Below are 20058 nucleotides of genomic sequence, written 5' to 3'. Positions count from 1 at the left end.
GAAATGCAATTGAGCTTTTTAAAAAATTGAGTCCTGTGTGACAGATGAAGGAGGAAAGCTTATGATTTGAAATGTCACCACTAGTTCTACTGCTTCATAGTAATACAATTCTTTCTGACAGCTGATTTTTTTTTTTTTTTTTTAATTTTGCAGATGAGACCTAATTTTGTAGCAAATTGTGCATTCAAGTAACCTAAAAGAGTGGAATCTTAAGTAATTCGGTTTGCCACATCCCAGTCCCCACTCCTGTTCTTCTCATTGTTTTCTTAATTCCTCCAGTTTACTGTACATTTTCCCTGTCTACCTACAACTCTCTGTACCTGCACTCGACTAATTGTCTGCTGGGTTTGACTTTGCTCTCATCTTTCTCACCATATATCAGGAAAATATTCCCTACCATCATGTTTTTATACCACTTTGGTAGACCTGCAAAATAATTAAAATATAATTCTGAAAAATCTTACAGCAGCTTTTCTTAGATAATTAGTATGTCTTTTTGTAACATTTTACTTTCAGATTTTTGTCAGTATTAGAAAATTTTGTTCACTAATTAGACTGTTCTTCTCTTTTTAGATGATATACAACTTTATAATTTTATGTTTGCCATTGAGAATCTACATCCTTTCACATTAATTATTTGACAATATTTTAATTTGATACCAGTAGTGAATTCTCGATGTTTAGATTGAAAGTTTAGTGAAATCTGAACCAATAGTAACCAATGTTTTTTGATTTATAACATTAGTTTTCTGTGTTCCTGTTAACTCCTACATGTGTCTCATAATGAATGCTGCCATGGATGTCTGTGAATAATGCTTCATTGTAATCTGTTGTTTCATTTGTGATCATTGTAAGATAACAGTTGTCACCTATTGTAATTTAAGGGAGAACCTGGATGTCAGTGAAATTCTGTTTTCTAAAATTTATCTCACATCTATTGTTACTAAATAACATGAGGCATTTTAGCTATCAACCTCCATTGTTTCACAACAAGAGTAACCTATTTTCCTTCCCAGGTAGCATTAAGTTTCAGCAGTGAGTGACTGTTTTGGAAACTAAATATGGATAATTTTTTATGCATCAATCCAATTGTTTTATAGTGGACTGATGGGTGGCGCAGACATATACATATCAGAAAACTGTGTTCACTAGTTTTTGAGCTCAGCTCTTTTTCTAGTAAAAGATAGACACACAGACCCCAAATATAGATACACAGACCCCCAAATACAGACTACTGTAGAAATGCTGATTATTGGTAGCATTTGTGTGGGCTGATGGATGTAGGATAAGAGTAGGGAAGTATGCACAAGGTAAGGAGGGGGTAGTGTGAGGAGGAACAGGAAAGAGAGATGACTTAGTGGTGACATGACAAGATGAGAGGAGATATGAGGGGTACAGCTTATAAGAGACATAGGGAGTCAGGGAAGGAATGGGTGACAAGGAGGGAAGGGAGGAGTGTGGGTGGGGGGAGGGAGGAGAGAGCTTGCGTAAAGGGAGAGGGGGGTTGATAGTGGTAGGTGAAGGGTGAAGGCAGTAGGCATTCTGGACAGGGAAGGAGTGGGTGATGGAAGTTGGATAGGAGTTGGAAAGGATCCACAAGGCATGGGGGGGGTAGCGGAGTAATGAAAACGTGGTCATGTGTGTGAATTGTGCTTGTGTGAATGTGTGTGTGTGTGTGTGTGTGTGTGTGTGTGTGCGCGCGCGCGCGCGCGCGCACGCTGTCTAATTTAGATAAGGTCTTTTGGCCAAAAGCTCGCTTGTTTAGCATTCTTTTTGTTGTGCCTATCTGCAACTCAATACCTCCACTGTATGGTGAGCAGCAATCTATCATTTTCATATTATGTAGTGTCTACCATTTTTATCTCCATTATATCACTTCCACTATAAATTTTCGCTTTTTTATTTTAATCTTTTGAAACTAGTTTTTCAGTCTCACTGTTTCTTTCCCTACCATCTAACCATGAATTCGTACTTTTTCTACCTCCGCCAATTTGAAAACTCTCCTTTGCCCTAGCAAAACTCCAATAACACATCCTCTTTCTGAATTCTTGTCCAAAATGTGGTATCCCATTTAATTGGCTTACCATTTAAATTGCCACCCATTCTACCACAAGAATCTTTACCTTTTCCAATTGATTCAGTCCCTCATCCTCACCAGTGTGGTCCTTCATAATTGTAGAGTTCAATATCAAACCATACCTGAGAGCCTCTGCTCCTTTTGTGAAATCCATTTACTCTGTGACCACAAATTTCTGTGATATCATTGCAATAGAAAGTCTTGTCTTTCATCAGTGGTCACAGCATTCTGAGCAGCACCTGAGGAAGCTGGAAGCAGTCACAGCTACTTCTGTCTGATGGCTGCATGGGATTACCTCTAGTCTTCTGACCCAATCACCTGTCAACCCCTTATAGCTCCCTGGCAATGCCTTTCTGATTTACTCCACCTTCCACATCCCCAAAAACCTCTTCGACCAACTATGAAACACACTGTTCCTTAACACGCATCCTATAACACTGTTGTCAACCTTTCTGCCGAAACTCTGACTCCTGCAGAAGTCCCAGTACTTTCTAAAAGTGTCACCCTTAGCCCCAAACCTAATTTCAACATGCTGGACTTGTAAAGGACCTCTTTTCATTTCCTTGTTCTTTGCAGTTGAAACACTTCTTCACCACACACCCCACTGACAATAGTCAACCAAAACCCCCATATGAAACCTATTTTAAAACAGTTCCAACATGACTCCAACTGTGATCCTCTTCCAATTTCACCGAGCAATCCTCTGGTAATCTTTCAAGAATTTTCACTTCTACCTTGGCCTCACCTTGACTTCCTAAATCCTACCCTAGTAGTGAGTCCAGTATCACTCCTATGGAACAGATAGTTGTCCATAACGTGAAAACCAATCCAGACCTTATCCTCCTCTTTACAAACAATGGCTCGTAAATTGTAGTGACTATGTGGCTGAGGGTCACTGCCAACTTTATGACACCTGCATATAAACCTTACACACATGACACCATCCCAGAAGTCCAGCAGCTCCTCAAGGCCTTAGGTCCATCCAGAAACCTAAGATCTGAGTACATCTCCCTCCTCACACCAGCAACCTCCCATTCTCCTTCCTTTTATCTGCTCTCCAGAAACCACAAAACCAACCCTACATGTCTCCCTACCGGTTACCCCATTGGGGCTGGCTACAATGCTCCCACAGAATGAACCTTTGTCTTTGTTGACCAACAGCTCCAAACTGTTGTCCATAACCTCCCAACCTACATCCGAGACTGTTCATTTCCTTCAAAACCTTCCCACAGTTAATGTTATGCTACCACTAGAGTCCTTGTTGTTCACTGTGGCTGGAACGTCCTTGTAAACTAACATCCCCCTTGCCCAAGGCCTTATGGCCATGGAACACTACCTTCCTCAGGGTCTTCCTGATACCAAACCCACAACCTATTTCCTAATCCTCCAGACCAGTCACATTCTGTTCCAACTTATTTATGGGCCATCTAGAGGAATCCTTTCTATCCAGTCAACACATAAAAGCTCTTGCTTGGTTAAGGGATATATGACATTTTCATGATCTTAACCCATGGCATATCCTACCTTTACTCTTACCTCCACAACCTTAGCACCTGTTCTGAAGTCTGCTTCACCTGGTCCTTGTCAACTCAATGAGCTACCTTCCTAGATGTTGATCTCCACCTCTCAAATGGCTCAATAAATGCATCTTTTCATATCAAGTGCACCAATCATTGTCAGCATCTCCTCTTTGATAACTGTCACCCGTCCCATGACAAACAGTCTCTTCCTTACAGCCCACCCATGGCCACCGCATCTGTGGTGGAAAGCAGGAGTTGTTTAAATGTACCAGTGACCTTACCAGAGCCTTTATTGATAGACAGTATCCTATCCAGCTCATCTATAAACAGATCTCCCATGCCATTTCCTCCTCTGATACAAGTAAACCTGGTAAACTGCCAGTAACTAGCACTCTTCTGGCCTTGCAAACTCAACCACTTTCTTCACCAGGGCTTCGAGTACATCTCATTGTTTGCAGAAATGATGGATATCATACCCAGAATCCTATCTACTTCACTCAAAGCAATGTTTCATTACCCATGTAACTTACAGATATTGTCCATCCCCATTGCAATCCTGCACACCATGGGTCATCCCTTCTGGATGACGCAGGTGCGAGACCTATCCCATACGTCCATCCACCATCTATTACCACAGTTGAGTCAGAGACATTCTTACCCTACAAAAGACAGTGCCACATGTGAAAGCAGCCATGTTATATATCAGCTATGCTGTAATTATTGTGTAGCGTTCTATGTGGGCATGACAGGTAACCAACTGTGTCCACTCACATGAATGGCCATTGCCAAACTGTGACCAGCCATAGATTTGACCATTCAGTTGCCAAACCTGCTGCACACCACGACTATAATGACTTTAACAGCTGCTTCACTACACTTGCAATTTGGATACACCCTTTCAGCACAAGTTTCTCTGAAGTACATTGATGGAAATTGTCTCTCCAGCTTATCCTGCATTCATTCTCTCCTCCCTCCCTTCCTCTCCTCTCCTCCCTCTTCCCCCATTCCATCCCACTCCCATCCTCTCCCTTTCAACCTCACCTCCCTGTGACCCTCTCTGACTCTATCTCCTGTTTTGTACATCCTCACTTCCCTGCCCCCCCTCTCCTTATAGCTCTTATATGCTCTGCTCCCTCAGAATTCATTTTGTCTTGTGCACTGCTGAGTCACCTGTCTTTCCTGCTCCTGCCTCACACTATCCCGCTACTTTCATTGATTCATGTGTCTTACCCTACCCCCTCCCCACGTATATCACTCCAAGCAACTACTATCAGTAATTGGTAATAATGAATATTCAGTGTTGCTGTGGATGTGGTAGTGTGTACTTGGGTGCCTGTGTGGTTATGAGTGTGAATGCCTGTAGCTTTTTCTAGAAAACGAGCCAGAGCTTGAAAGCTAATGAACACTGTGTTCTGTTCCATGTATCTATGTGCCACAAGTCACTCCACTATAGGTTGGTGGTTGCTTTTCCCGTATTTTACATACAGGGCCATTCAAACAGAAGGAGCAGATTTCAAACATTTATTGATTCCAAAATACAAAAGATAAAAACACAATTCCAACATTCCTGGAAAGAGAAAAGTTCAAATTTTTATGCATTCACTGTGAGCACCCATTCCAGGACGTTTAATGGAAGAGGAGGAGCAGAACATGAACTTCATCATTGGTGACTTCCCAGGTGTCCAGACCTCACACCTTGTGACTTTTTATCTATGGGGTTGTGTAAAAGACTGTTTTTATCCACCCTATGCCTGATAGGCTTTAAAGTCTGCAACATCACATTGTTGAAGCTGTGAATTCGATAATGAGAGACCAGCTGCTTCATTTGTGGCCGGAAATGAGCCACTGTTTTGATTTTTGCCATGTAACACATGGTGCTCACATTGAATGCATAAAAATTTGAACTTTTCTCTTTCCAGGAATGTTGGAATTGGGTTTCTTTCTTTTGTAGTTTGGAAGCAATAAATATTTGGTATCTGTTCCTTCTTTTTGAATAGCACTTTGTTGTTCCTTGCAGGATTTTTACTATTGTAATACAATCTTTTTACAATCCACATAAGAAAAGTTTCTGTTCTTGTGAACAGTGGCCCAATATTGATTAAGACCGCTATTTTTTTATCTCTTTTGCACATACAATAGATATATATAAGACTTTTAAAGTACTTTGTGCAACGTATTTAGTGATCCACCCCCTAAAACATATACACATTTCTCGTCTCATAGTTAAACTCTTGTCAAGTAAACTGTGCATGTTTGTCATAAACCTATTGTTAGGTGGATACTGTTTCTTAATAGTTTGTTAATAGTCCATTGCAGTAGTTTAGGTCGTGAATATCTCTTTTCATGAGTTGTGTTCTCTACTGTACTTACAAACCAGCAATATTTTCTCCAGATGTTCTTTCCAAAGATAAATGTTTCTGTTACATTCACACAAGCAATAACAGAATACTTAAGTAGTCCATTGACAGTATAACAAACCAAATTAAAATAATACAGCTTGATCCCCAAAGATAGAAAATGCTGAAAATAAGTTCCACATGGTCTGATAATGAAAAAGGAGGAGATAACTCAAGAATGAGACTTAAGTCATTTCTCAGACCCTGACCTAATGGAAAAGTTCGTGCTGAAAATGCTGTAGGCGTTAAACATTTCAATATTTTTTTACAGATTGTCTTATCTGCAAGTGACAAGTTGATGAATGGGTCTTCAAATCATCTGGCAGGCCTAGCTGCTGAACATCAGCTCAACATGTTTACAGATTGTACAGAGACAATGAAAGATTTGCACCTGGGAAATATTTTTTGCATATGTGATGGAAGTTTTCCCTTTTTTATGAAACCTACACACAAAATATATTTAAATTGAAGGTAATTGACAATTTGAATATATAAGGCATTGACCCTGCACTAAAAATTGAATCATGATCTACAAGGCCATGTTTGCTGGTAACACACAAATAGCATGTTAGGTCCCATTATTGTGTACTCAGGTTTTCTTGGCAAGGAGTTGTACATCTAAATGTATGAAAGAAGCATTTAAAATTAATTGCACTTTCAGCTGTTGACACCATTTTGTTTCCACCAAGTTTCCCCTACAAAACATTAACGTTTTGATTATACTAATTTGTTTTTCCCTGCCTACAATGGTAATACACACTGAGCTAATTTTTGCACATTTAACCTTTTATGTTTTCCCCATAAATGTTTAACAGGTCACTGGCTCCTAATGAATCAAATTCTGTTTGGTTCCTCCGTAATCTCTTTAACTGTAATAATGTCCTGTGACACAACTTAAGGGATCCTGTCAATCTGAATCACCCATAGTCAGAGACCATTGCTCTGATATGCATGTTCAACAAAACTTTCTGTCTCTGTTGAGAAAGAAAATTTACAGACCAATAGTGTTTAGGTAACATGCAGATACAAGTAAAAATTGTAAAATGATAATTGTGAATTACTGAATTTCTTAGAAGACCACTTCTTTTTTCTTATTCTGTTGTCTGACAGTGCAGGCTATATTATTCCTGTTCACTGTAGTTGCTTTGAATGAGCATGACACTATTGTAGATATTTTTATTGGAGCTACTAATCTTGTCAATCAATCGAAAAATTAAAGAAGCAATCTCCTTTGTAAATACCTAAATTGTGACAAAATGTAAATGTGCTCACAAAAGCTATGAAATTATGAGACACAATTGCTGACCAGTAGTACCGAAAATTTCACATCCTTAAGGTGAAAACAGACCAGCAATTCTGTCTCATTATTTTATGTATGATTGTTATGCAAATCTAAAGCATGAAGATGATCAATGTGACAAGGATTTGAATTTCTCCTCGTCTGCTGATAGGTCTATTACTTTTAATACAAAATATGTCCATATAAAGGAAACTGTCCAAGATGGCTGCTTAAGCTTTCAAACTAAAGCGAAAAATATGAAATGTTGCACTTATTTATAAATGTGAATATTTGGTTTTCAACATACTGCACTTATGCAACTGATGATAACAGGAATTGTTCTCACTGTAGCACACTGGTGGTGGTGGTAGTGGTGGTGGTGGTGGTGGTGGTGGTGGTGGTGATACTGTTGCTGGCAGTAGTTATGACCTTTTTTTTTTTTTGTTAATATGATAGCATTTTTGAATAATTTCCATCAGTAGTTGTGCTTACATTACTACTTTATGCTACAGATATGTTGTTTCAAAAAGTATGTGAAACCTCTGTATTTTGTGGATTAAGTGTGTGTATAATTAAATTGACATAGTAAGCATATAGGTTGGAGGCAGTATGTATTAGGATGAAGTATGTATTTCACGGGTTTAAGCTTAACAGATTACTGAATTACATTGTTAACCTTTTTGAGCTTCCACGTAGTGTGTCAAAATGTTGCAACAAATTATCTCTCTAGTTAGTTCTTAAGTTGCACCTACTAATTTATAAGCCTTCTATAAAATAAGACATTTCCCTTGTGTTTCCAGGAACATACTTTGCTTTCCTATTCACCATGAAAATGTCATAGTGGGAGTTGCCCAGATGTGTAACAAGAGAAATGGCTACTACTTTGATGTGTTCGATGAAGAAGTTGCAATGGCATTTAGTATTTACTGTGGCATAAGTATTATGCACAGCTTAGTGTATAAAAAGATACAAGAAGCACAGGCAAGGTACAAGATGGCAAATGAGCTTATGATGTATCACATGAAGGTATGTATCCTCCTCTGCTTTATGTACCTTTTGTTGCATTTAACACTACTATAGTGAGACTGATGTATTTATGTAGGAATTATTTAATTGCACTTTCTAAATCATCTTAAATTCACTTTATTAACGTAGACCACAAGAAGAAAAGAAAGTAAGTTTAGAGTTTAATGTCCTGTCAAGAGTGAGGTAATTAAAGGTGGAGCATGAGCTTAGATTGTATAGGCATGTGGAAGGAAATTCGTTATGTCTTACCATCCCAGCATTTGCTGTAAGCAATTTAGGGAAGCAGCTGGAAATCTAAACCTGGATCAACGGATTGGCATTGTGGGAATATGTTAATAATCAGTCTCCATTGTATCTGCGTAGCTCACTGCATATAGCCTTGTCAGTAAATGTGTTTACTGTTCTCATTCCTTCTGTTCTAACTTTTAGGGGAGTTTCCATTTTTTCTCACACTAGATGGGTGCTGAAGTTCCAACTAAAAAAGTTGTCTAGGTACCCAGATGTAAATTGTGGTCCATTACCTATTGGTCTTATTTTATGCAGGCCTCAAATTCCTCCAACACACTTACACATATTCTTTCCTCCAGACTAAAATGATTGCAAACAGTTGTCCTGTATTGTAGTCTCCACTATAACTGCATAGCTCCCTTTATATAACCTGTTCTATAAAAGCTATTGATGAGTGGTTACCTTTCTTTTATTTTATGTGTAACCCATCTAGGAATTTCCATCGTTGTTACATTTTGTTGATTCTCCATCCAAGATAACATACTACATCATTCTCATAAAGAAATCCTCAGTCTAGTCACAAATTCGCTTGATACCCCATATGAGTGTATTTAAAGTATATGTGATACTGAGCCAAATGCTTTCTGGAAGTAATCTCTCTGAGTGCTTTGACCCATGGGTTTGAGGAAGCCACTTGGGAAAAGCACAAGTTGGGTTTCCCATTATAGAAGCTTACAGTATGCTTGCTGGCTGGCATGATGGAGGTAATTCTTTTTGTGATACCTTATTATGTTTGATCTCAGAATATGTTCTGAGTTTTTACAAGAAATGGGTGTCAAGGAAACTGGACAGTATTTTGTATCCGTCTTGTAGGTGAATGTGATATGGGCGTTGTTCAAACCATTGAGCAGAGGTTTTGGTTCGTGGGATCTATTGTATGTTATGGTTAAAAGAGGGGCTTACACAGCCTCAAAGTCAGTAGAGAATTTGAGAAGTGGTAAAACACTTGTCTTGATTCCCAAAATAGTTTTATTTATCATGTCATGATGTTGGTATGTTGCAGCTTCAGCACTGTTAGCACAATTTGATTCCTTCATTAACAGTTTCATTATGTCGAACTGCCTAAGTCAGTTGGCCACAATGTAGTTATGGAACAGAATAAGAAGCAACAGTATACTCTCTGCTGATTTTAATAAATATATTTCTTAGTTTCACTGCATTGTTGCGATGTATTCCTTGTAATATATTGTCTTTTATTGTGTGTTTCACGCCACAGGTATGATGATGGGGTCTCCTGAAATGCGTCACAAAATGATGAATAGATTATTTTGGTAAAATACACTCCTGGAAATTGAAATAAGAACACCGTGAATTCATTGTCCCAGGAAGGGGAAACTTTATTGACACATTCCTGGGGTCAGATACATCACATGATCACACTGACAGAACCACAGGCACATAGACACAGGCAACAGAGCATGCACAATGTCGGCACTAGTACAGTGTATATCCACCTTTCGCAGCAATGCAGGCTGCTATTCTCCCATGGAGACGATCGTAGAGATGCTGGATGTAGTCCTGTGGAACGGCTTGCCATGCCATTTCCACCTGGCACCTCAGTTGGACCAGCGTTCGTGCTGGACGTGCAGACCGCGTGAGACGACGCTTCATCCAGTCCCAAACATGCTCAATGGGGGACAGATCCGGAGATCTTGCTGGCCAGGGTAGTTGACTTACACCTTCTAGAGCACGTTGGGTGGCACGGGATACATGCGGACGTGCATTGTCCTGTTGGAACAGCAAGTTCCCTTGCCGGTCTAGGAATGGTAGAACGATGGGTTCGATGACGGTTTGGATGTACCGTGCACTATTCAATGTCCCCTCGACGATCACCAGTGGTGTAGGGCCAGTGTAGGAGATCGCTCCCCACACCATGATGCCGGGTGTTGGCCCTGTGTGCCTCGGTCGTATGCAGTCCTGATTGTGGCGCTCACCTGCACGGCGCCAAACACGCATACGACCATCATTGGCACCAAGGCAGAAGCGACTCTCATCGCTGAAGACGACACGTCTCCATTCGTCCCTCCATTCACGCCTGTCGCGACACCACTGGAGGCGGGCTGCACGATGTTGGGGCGTGAGCGGAAGACGGCCTAACGGTGTGCGGGACCGTAGCCCAGCTTCATGGAGACGGTTGCGAATGGTCCTCGCCGATACCCCAGGAGCAACAGTGTCCCTAATTTGCTGGGAAGTGGCGGTGCGGTCCCCTACGGCACTGCGTAGGATCCTACGGTCTTGGCGTGCATCTGTGCGTCGCTGCGGTCCGGTCCCAGGTCGACGGGCACGTGCACCTTCCGCCGACCACTGGCGACAACATCGATGTACTGTGGAGACCTCACGCCCCACATGTTGAGCAATTCGGCGGTACGTCCACCCGGCCTCCCGCATGCCCACTATACGCCCTCGCTCAAAGTCCGTCAACTGCACATACGGTTCACGTCCACGCTGTCGCGGCATGCTACCAGTGTTAAAGACTGCGATGGAGCTCCGTATGCCACGGCAAACTGGCTGACACTGACGGCGGCGGTGCACAAATGCTGCGCAGCTAGCGCCATTCGACGGCCAACACCGCGGTTCCTGGTGTGTCCGCTGTGCCGTGCGTGTGATCATTGCTTGTACAGCCCTCTCGCAGTGTCCGGAGCAAGTATGGTGGGTCTGACACACCGGTGTCACTGTGTTCTTTTTTCCATTTCCAGGAGTGTAGAAGCATTGTACCATTTAGTGCCAATATGTGTGTAGATCTCCATAGAAGATTTTTGTCTGAAGTGATAAGAATCTGATAAGGCTTCCCATCTTGTGAACTGAGTCTAACTGTCTCAGTTTGAATTTCATTGGGAGACAGCCCCGAGAACTTGTTGGTTATGGGGATGGACGTAATATCCTGGGTTCTGCTTGGTTCTTGTCTTTCTTTCTAATCTCTTTCTTATGTTACCATTATTATTAAAAAATTAAAATCACAAATCTGATCTGTTATGGCTTTATTGGCAGTACATTTTCTCACACAATTAGATTAGGTGGAGAAGTTAAATCATCTATATATTGAAATCTACATTATAATAAATGAACATTTATTTTACTTTGAGACTGAATTTGCACTCTGCAGTGAAGTACGTAGTGGTACCAAACTTCCTGGAGGTTAAAATTCTGTGTGGGACTGAGGCTTTAACCTAGAACTTTTGTCTTTCATGGGCAAATGACCTACTGCCAGAGCTATCCGAGCATAACTTGCAATCCACGCTCATGGCTTTACTTCAGCCAGTATCTCATCTCCTACCTACCAAACTTATGTTGCTTGCTTATCAGTGCCTATTCTGGTTATTGGCACAGTCATATTTTTTTGATTTTTGCTTGCAAAAAAGATTACATGCTTCCAATTAATTTTGTACACATTATCAGATGAAATCAAGAGAATATGAATTTGTATCTTTCACATTTCATTCATTATTTTATACTCGTTCACCTTATCACAGCACCGCATTAACATTACCAAATGGCACAAAACCCAGTTTCCAACTGAATTGTATCAAAAAGGCTTTTACACAAAAAAGTTTACATTTAAATTATTCCAGTAGCGTAAATGCTAATATTTTGTCATAAATAGGAGAATTTCAGTTTTGTTGCATATTTATCATTTGTAAATGTTTCAGTAATCAATAATATTAGTTACAAATGTATTATTATAAAGACAATTTCAAAAAGAATAAATAATGTAAAGAAGTAACAAAATGTATTAAATAAGATAACAACAACAACAATAATAATAAGTAACAAAACACAGAACTGATAAATTGTATTTGAAATATTAATGTATCATGTAGTTTACAAAACTGATGTACAGGGTGTCCATAAAGTCCCTTTACAACTTCAAAATTTTATTACAACAACAGTTGTTGAAATATTTTAACATTTTTTTTATTGTAATCAGTGTTTATAAAAGTTTTTGACAGTGTTTAATAGACATCTATATGGACACCTTTAGTTGCACGAAGCACATCAAGACTGTACTCAATTTCTTGCCTTGTTCGCTGTAGCATAGCGTCATCAATGGTGGGAATGGCATTACGAATCCTGTGCTTCAAATCAGCAATTTCCCGTATCTGCGTTTGATACACAGTATCTTTTACATACCCCCATAAAAAAAGTCCAAGGGATTGATATCTGGCGAACGCGGTGGCCAAGAAATAGACCCGTCCCTTCCAATCCATCTGCTGGGAAATGTCTTGTTGAGTAACCAACGAACATGCAGTCCCCAATGTGATGGTGCACCATCTTGCTGGAAAATGATAGTTGGTTGAAAGTCAATCAGTTGTGGTGCTACATATTCGGTCAGAAAGTTGAGGTAAACATCTGCAGTAATTGTTGACTTGTTGAAGAAAAATGGACCAATTATTTGGTTGCACATTATTCCACACCACACATTCACTTTTGGACTATCCGGGTGAAGCTCCCTAGTCACATGGGGGCTGTTCAGATCCCCAGATTCTCACATTGTGTCTGTTTAGTGTCCCAGAAACATGAAAAGTTGCCTCATCACTGAAACAAATTCGCTTGAGGAATGCTTGATCCTCTGAAAGGCGTTTCAGCATGTTGAGTGCAAACTCTGTCCATTTTGGCTTGTCATTTGGCTCAAGTGTCTGTAACAGTTGCACTTTGTAAGCGTACAACCGTAAGTTCTTGTGGAGGACCTTATGTACAGTTGACGTGGTAGTCGCAACTGTCTGGCAGCAGTGCGGGTGGACTTCGTAGGTGAACAAGTGAAGGCATTTAAAACACAATTGATGTTTTCCTCAGATATTTGTGGTCACCCGCTCCTCCCTTTATCCAACACTGTCCCTGTCTCCATAAATTTTTTGTGCCATGCACGGATTGAAGGGTGCAGTGGTGGATCTCTTCCCTACTTCGTTCCGAAGTTTGGAACGAAGAACATCCGATTTTGTCTCAGTAAACCAGGACACACATTGTGCCTTCTCTTGAGGAGTTGCCATTTTATAGAGCTTCAATTACTTCCATCAACAGAATATCTGAAACCCAAAATTTTAGTACATATAAAAACTTAAGTAAACAGTGATTACTATAAAAGAAATTTTGTTCAAATATTTCAACAACTACCGTCGTAATAAAATTTTGAAGTTGTAAAGGGACTTTATGGACACCCTGTATCATGTTAGTTAGTACAAATGATTAAGAACCACTGATCAGATTCATTACATCCTGTACAAGACACAGTCATACCACTGATACGCCACTCACAGTCAAATGGGCGAGTAGTGATAGCTCCTGTACTTCCTGTAAGGACACACTGTTCACTGTTCACTGGAGAGGGTAGTGCTTGGGGTACCTTTGCTATCTCTGATACATGATGTGGTTGCTCTCCCAACACTCCCATCCTCACCAGCTTCTAATTGCTTGACAGTAGTGACGGTGGTTTCCAGCTGCTTGCATATGTCAATTGTCTCATCCCCCGCCTGAGAACAGCATTTACAGTGGAGCTGCCTAGTGGCTGGTGCAATATTTTATAAAATGATAAACAAATAACTTTGAATTAGGCTTGCTGAATCTCTCTTTATTTCTTATTTTGTTAAGATAATAAGTATTAGTAGTTCCCTTTAGGAACTGAAGTGATGAACATTCAAAAAGACATTTCCATTACCTTATGCAACAGGAGTATCTTGGATAAAAAGTTACTGATTACCTGAAATTTTTTGTTGGAGGTTAAGGCCACTAACAAACCGGATATAGTGTTAGTTATTAATAAATGCAGACAATATACTCTCTTGTTTATGCTCTTCATGGATATGCTGCCGGATACGATTGTCTTCACTACACGATATTTCGGCGATCCACCTGACCGCCATCTTTAGGTGCGATCACTGAGTACATGCCGGCATGATTGTGTACTCAGCAATCACACCTGAAGATGGCGACCAGATGGATCTCCGAAATATCATGTAGTGAAGACTATCATATCCGGCAGCATACCCGTGAAGAGCATAAACATATAAGATGCCGGGAAAATCTACAGAATCACTATATACTCTCTTATTGAAAGAAAAACCTTAAATATAACACAATACCTGAGTTATAATATTGTCATGACTTAATCATAATTAAGTCCAAATGCGAAAATAGAGTCAACAGTGGAGTGCGACACCTAGTACTGAAAGAACATTTATTACAGACACCAATGTACAGAAAGGAAAGGACTGCCTATTGTACGGAGAGTGCTGCTATTTATACAAACATTGAATTTTCCAGAACATTCAAATATTACAAACAAGAAATTTTGGAAACCTTTATTAAGAAATGTTTGCCATTTGTCATGTTTGAATTGGTGACCTGCATCATGCCAACTAACATTGCTAAATGCAACTCCACATTGAATGCATCAAAGCTTGTGGCATAGTTCTCTCTCTCCTGAAGAAACAGTGACTCACAGTGTTAGAAGACTAGATCAAGATCTTTATGGCAGTGCTGGAGGATCCCCAAGTGTGAATCATTTTGTCACGATCCTGTTGAAGCTTCATGATCATGAAGTGAGCCTTCAGTTTCTTTAATGAGAAGCCCCCATCATCGATCAAGACCTCAGACTTTTATAGTGCTTTATAGAAAGGACATAGGTGATATCTCTGTGCTTTTGTCTTCTTAATGTATGATCATAAGCCACAACTTTATTAGTGACATTCGACAAGTGACTTAGGATATGATATGGCCCAATGTAGTATTTTAGTAACTTTTCTGATGGTCCCACTTTCTGCACAGGTGTAAAAATTCATAACAAGTTTTCCGAGCTGTATCCCACTGGCTGTTATTCGACTTTATAGTACTCTCAGTTCTTCATCTAGGCATCCAGTCAGCAGCCTTGCTTCTTTGGTCCTGCTGATGAGGTGGTTCACATAGTCAACCGAAGTATTGTGCGGTTAAAATGCAAACAGTGTATGTATTGTCGTTTTGACCTCGTTACTCTGAAGCAGAAAGAATGGTGTGAATCCCGTAATGTCTTGCTTTGCTGTGTTACTTACAAATGTCACAATATGTAGTATTACGTCCCCTTCTCACTGTTCAACATCATCATATATTAAAAGTATGTCTGCCAATGTCTTATCAAAGCATTATGTGAAGTCATTAGACAGTTGTGATCTTGTGAGTGATGTCCCAGTGCGAAATTACCTTTGATATCAGTCTTGATTGGAAAACTTTTGCTCGGTCAGAGATCATCACATTGGGATGCTTCATGTTTCAAAATGTGTCTTCTCAAGGAACCTCATAATTTCTGGAGCTTAGGCAGTCAGTACAGCTTTGGTGACAGCATAGCAGGTGAGGTAGTCAATGCAGACTAGTATCGATTGATTCCCCCTATTATCCATCAATTCCCATTTGTTAACTTTGAGCACCACACCAAGAGGTCAATTTTAATCTGGTGGAATGGCACTGCTGCAGGCAGAGTTGGTACCAGATGCCCCAGAGGTAATTGCTCATGTACCTTCCAGATCAGTATAGACCTGGCAATGATACATGCATGTGATTCTGTCAAGTGTTTTCATGAATTCTAGGTGACCACATTCCGTTTATTAATTGGAGTTCACATTTGATTGGTTCCTTTGTTTTCATGGCTTCTATGGTTTCCAGCAGTGCTGAATCTTTCCTCTGTATAGCAGCAGTGCCATTTAATCCAGCAGTGACTGAGACTTTATCAACACTGCTGTGTTTCACCAAAGGATTCCTTGAAAGACAGACAGCACCCCTATGTTTACACCCAATTTCGTGTACTACTGTGATGTCATACGCCTGAAGCCTCAATTCCCATTCAACGGAACCATCAGCACAGAGAATGGTGGTCTATCTCAAGTATGAATGAAATCAAACAATGGAAAATCCAGGATGGAATGTAACAATACTAGAGAAGGAAAGTTGCTACTCACCATATGGTGGAGATGCTGAGTCGCGATAGGCACAATAAAAAGATTCACACAATTATAGCTTTCAGCCATTAAGTCCTTTGTCAGCAGTCTCTCTCTCTCTCTCTCTCTCTCTCACACACACACACACACACACACACACACACACACAGTCACACTCACGCAAGCGCAATTTGCTCACACGTCTGCAGTCTCAGAGAACTGAAACTATGCTGCGAGCAGCAACACCAGTACATGATGGGAGTGGCGACTGGGTGGGGGTAAGGAGGAGGCTGGGGTGAGAAGGGGGAGGAGGGGGGAGGGGGTAAGTAGCAGAAAGGAGAGAAATAAAAATAAAATAAAAATAAATTAAAAGACTGGGTGTGGTGGTGAAATGACGGCTGTGTAGTGCTGGAGTGGAAACAGGGAGGGGGCTGTATGGGTGAGGATAGTGACTAATGCAGGTTGAGGCATAGAGGGTTACGGGAACATAGGATTTGTTGCAGGGAAAGTTCCCACCTGCGGAATTCAGAAAAACTGGTGTTGGTGGGAAGGATCCATATGGCACAGGCTGTGAAGCAGTCATTGGGATGAGGGGTATCATGTTTGGCAGCGTGTTCAGCAGCTACAGGGTGCTCCACTTGTTTTTTGGCCACAGTTTGTCGATGGCCATTCATGTGGACAGACAGCTTATTGGTTGTCATGCCTACATAGAATGCAGCACAGTGGTTGCAGCTTAGCTTGTAAATCACATGACTGGTTTCACAGGTAGCCCTGCCTTTGATGGGATAGGTGATGTTAGTGACCAGACTGGAGTAGGTGGTGGCAGGAGGATGTATGGGACAGGTCTTGCATCTAGGTCTATTACAGGGGTATGAGTCATGAGGTAAGGGATTGGGAGCAGGGGTTGTGTAAGGATGGACAAGTGTATTGTGTAGGTTCGGTGGACGGCAGAATACCATGGTAGGAGGGGTGGGAAGTATAGTGGGTAGGACATTTCTCATTTCAGGACATGACGAGAGGTAATTGAAACCCTGGCGGAGAATGTAATTCCGTTGCTCAAGTCTCAGATGGTACTGAGTTACGAGGGGAATGCTCCCCTGTGGCTGGACTGTGGGCCTTTGGGAAGTGGTGGGAGACTGGGAAGATAAGGCATGGGAGATTTGTTTCTGTACAAGAATGGGAGGATAATTACAGTCAGTGAAGGCTTCAGTGAGACCCTCGGTATATTTTGAGAGGGACTGCTTGTCACTGCAGATGCGACGACCATGGGTGGCTAGGTTGTACAGAAGGGACTTCTTGGTATGGAATGGGTGGCAGCTGTCGAAGTGGAGGTACTGCTGGTGGTTAGTAGGTTTGATATGGACGGAGGGACTGATGTAGCCATCTCTGAGGTGGAGGTCAACATCTAGGCCCATCCCAGAACCTCTCCCCAGAGTGCATCTCTCTACTTATCCCTACCACTCCCACACTCCCACCTTCTACATGCTTCCTAAAGTCCATAAACCCAACCACCCAGGGCGCCCCATTGTGGCCGGTTACTGTGCCCCCACTGAGAGAATCTCTGCTCTCGTAGACCAGCACTTTCAACCTATTACCCGGAACCTATCCTCCTATATAAAAGATACCAACCATTTCCTCGACCGACTCTCCACAGTTCCTTTCCCTTCACCACACGGTGCCCTGCTCGTCACTATTGATGCCACCTCCCTGTACACTAACATTCCTAATGCCCATGGCCTTACTACTATCAAACACTACCTTTCCAGATGCCCTGTGGATTCCAAACCAACAACCTCCTTCCTAGTCTCCATGACCAACTATATCCTCACCCACAATTACTTCTCCTTTGAAGGCATTACCTACAAACAAATCCACGGTATGGCTTTGGGCACCCGCATGGCACCATCCTATGCTAACCTATTCATGGGCCATCTAGAGGAATCCTTTCTAAAAACCCAGAATCCGAAACCACTCACCTGGTTCAGATTCATTGATGACATCTTTGCTATCTGAATTGAACGTGAGGACACCTTATTCATAATTTTCCAGAAGCTCAACAACTTCTCCCCCATTTGCTTTGCCTGGTCCTACTCAACCCAACAAGCCACCTTCCTAGATGTTGACCTCCACCTCAGAGATGGCTACATCAGTACCTCCGTCCATATCAAATCTACTAACCACCAGCAATACCTCCACTTCGACAGCTACCACCCGTTTCATACCAAGAAGTCCCTTCCTTACAGTCACATCTGCAGTGACGGGTAGTCCCTCTCTAAATATACCGAGGGTCTCACTGAAGCCATCACTGACTGTAATTATCCTGCCATTCTTGTACAAAAACAAATCTCCCGTGCCCTATCTTTCCTGTCTCCCACCACCTCCCAAAGTCCCACAGTCCGGCCACAGAGGAGCATTCCCCTCGTAACTCAGTACTATCTGGGACTGGAACAACTGTATTACATTCTCCGACAGGGTTTCTGATTACCTCTTGTCGTGCCCTGAAATGAGAAATGTCGTTACCCACTATCCTTCCCACCCCTCCTACCGTGGTATTCTGCCGTCCGCCGAACCTACACATCCTTACACAACCCCTGTTCCCAATCCCTTAGCTCGTGGCTCATGCCCCTGTAATAGACCTAGATGCAAGACCTGTCCCATACATCCTCCTGCCACCACCTACTCCAGTCTGGTCACTAATATCACCTATCCCATCAAAGGCAGGGCTACCTGTGAAACCAGTCATGTGATTTACAAGCTAAGCTGCAACCACTGTGCTGCATTGTATGTAGGCATGACAACCAACAAGCTGTCTGTCTACATGAACGGCCACCGACAAACTGTGGCCATAAAACAAGTGGAGCACCCTGTAGCTGCTGAACATGCTGCCAAACATGATACCCCTCATCTCAATGACTGCTTCACAGCCTGTGCCATATGGATCCTTCCCACCAACACCAGCTTTTCTGAATTGCGCAGGTGGGAACTTCCCCTGTAACCCTCCTGGCCTCAACCTTCGTTAGTCACTGTCCTCACCCATCCAGCCCCCTCCCTGTTCCCTTTCCAGCACTACACAGCCGTCATTTCACCACCACAGTCTTTTAATTTATTTTTATTTAGGCCTTAATGGCCGAAAGCTATGATTGTGTGAATCTTTTTATTGTGCCTGTCGCGACTCAGCATCTCCGCTATATGGTGAGTAGCAACTTTCCTTCTCTCGTATTGTTACAACTATGAATGGTTTGCCAAATAAATGCGCTCAGAATTTGTTGATGGCCCAAACAACTAAAAGGCACTCTTTCTCAGTTGTAGAGTTTGTATCGAAATCGGAGAGTACTCTGGAAGCATAAGCTATCACCTTTTCAACACCATCCTGAAATGCCCCTATCCAGTAACCACTAGTGTCGGTATGAATTCCAGTCTCAGTATTCACGTTTGATAGTGCTTGGACTGGTTAAGATAGTAGCACAAGGAAAGATCAGAAACGTCTTTCTTGCACCGTGATCCAGAAAATTTTTTCATAATCCTGCAAGTTCTTGCAAGGGCATGCCTTGGTACAGAAGTCCTTTATGAATCG

The 20058-nt window shown here is 41.6% G+C and overlaps 1 protein-coding gene across 1 annotated transcript in view; it reads left to right on the top strand.

Annotated features, from left to right (window-relative positions):
• LOC126195171 (cGMP-dependent 3',5'-cyclic phosphodiesterase-like) overlaps positions 1–20058 on the top strand; it is a 333488-nt gene that overhangs the window by 150675 nt on the left and 162755 nt on the right. The window contains exon 7 of the mRNA XM_049933683.1: positions 8073–8298. Coding sequence (XP_049789640.1) covers positions 8073–8298 — 226 coding nt within the window. The remainder of the gene's footprint in view (positions 1–8072; positions 8299–20058) is intronic.

Source organism: Schistocerca nitens, chromosome 7, assembly GCF_023898315.1.
Source record: "Schistocerca nitens isolate TAMUIC-IGC-003100 chromosome 7, iqSchNite1.1, whole genome shotgun sequence".
Classification (NCBI taxonomy): Eukaryota; Metazoa; Arthropoda; class Insecta; order Orthoptera; family Acrididae; genus Schistocerca; species Schistocerca nitens.
Note: the sequence above shows the minus strand (reverse complement) of the source record. Positions and strands in the feature narration are given on the sequence as shown.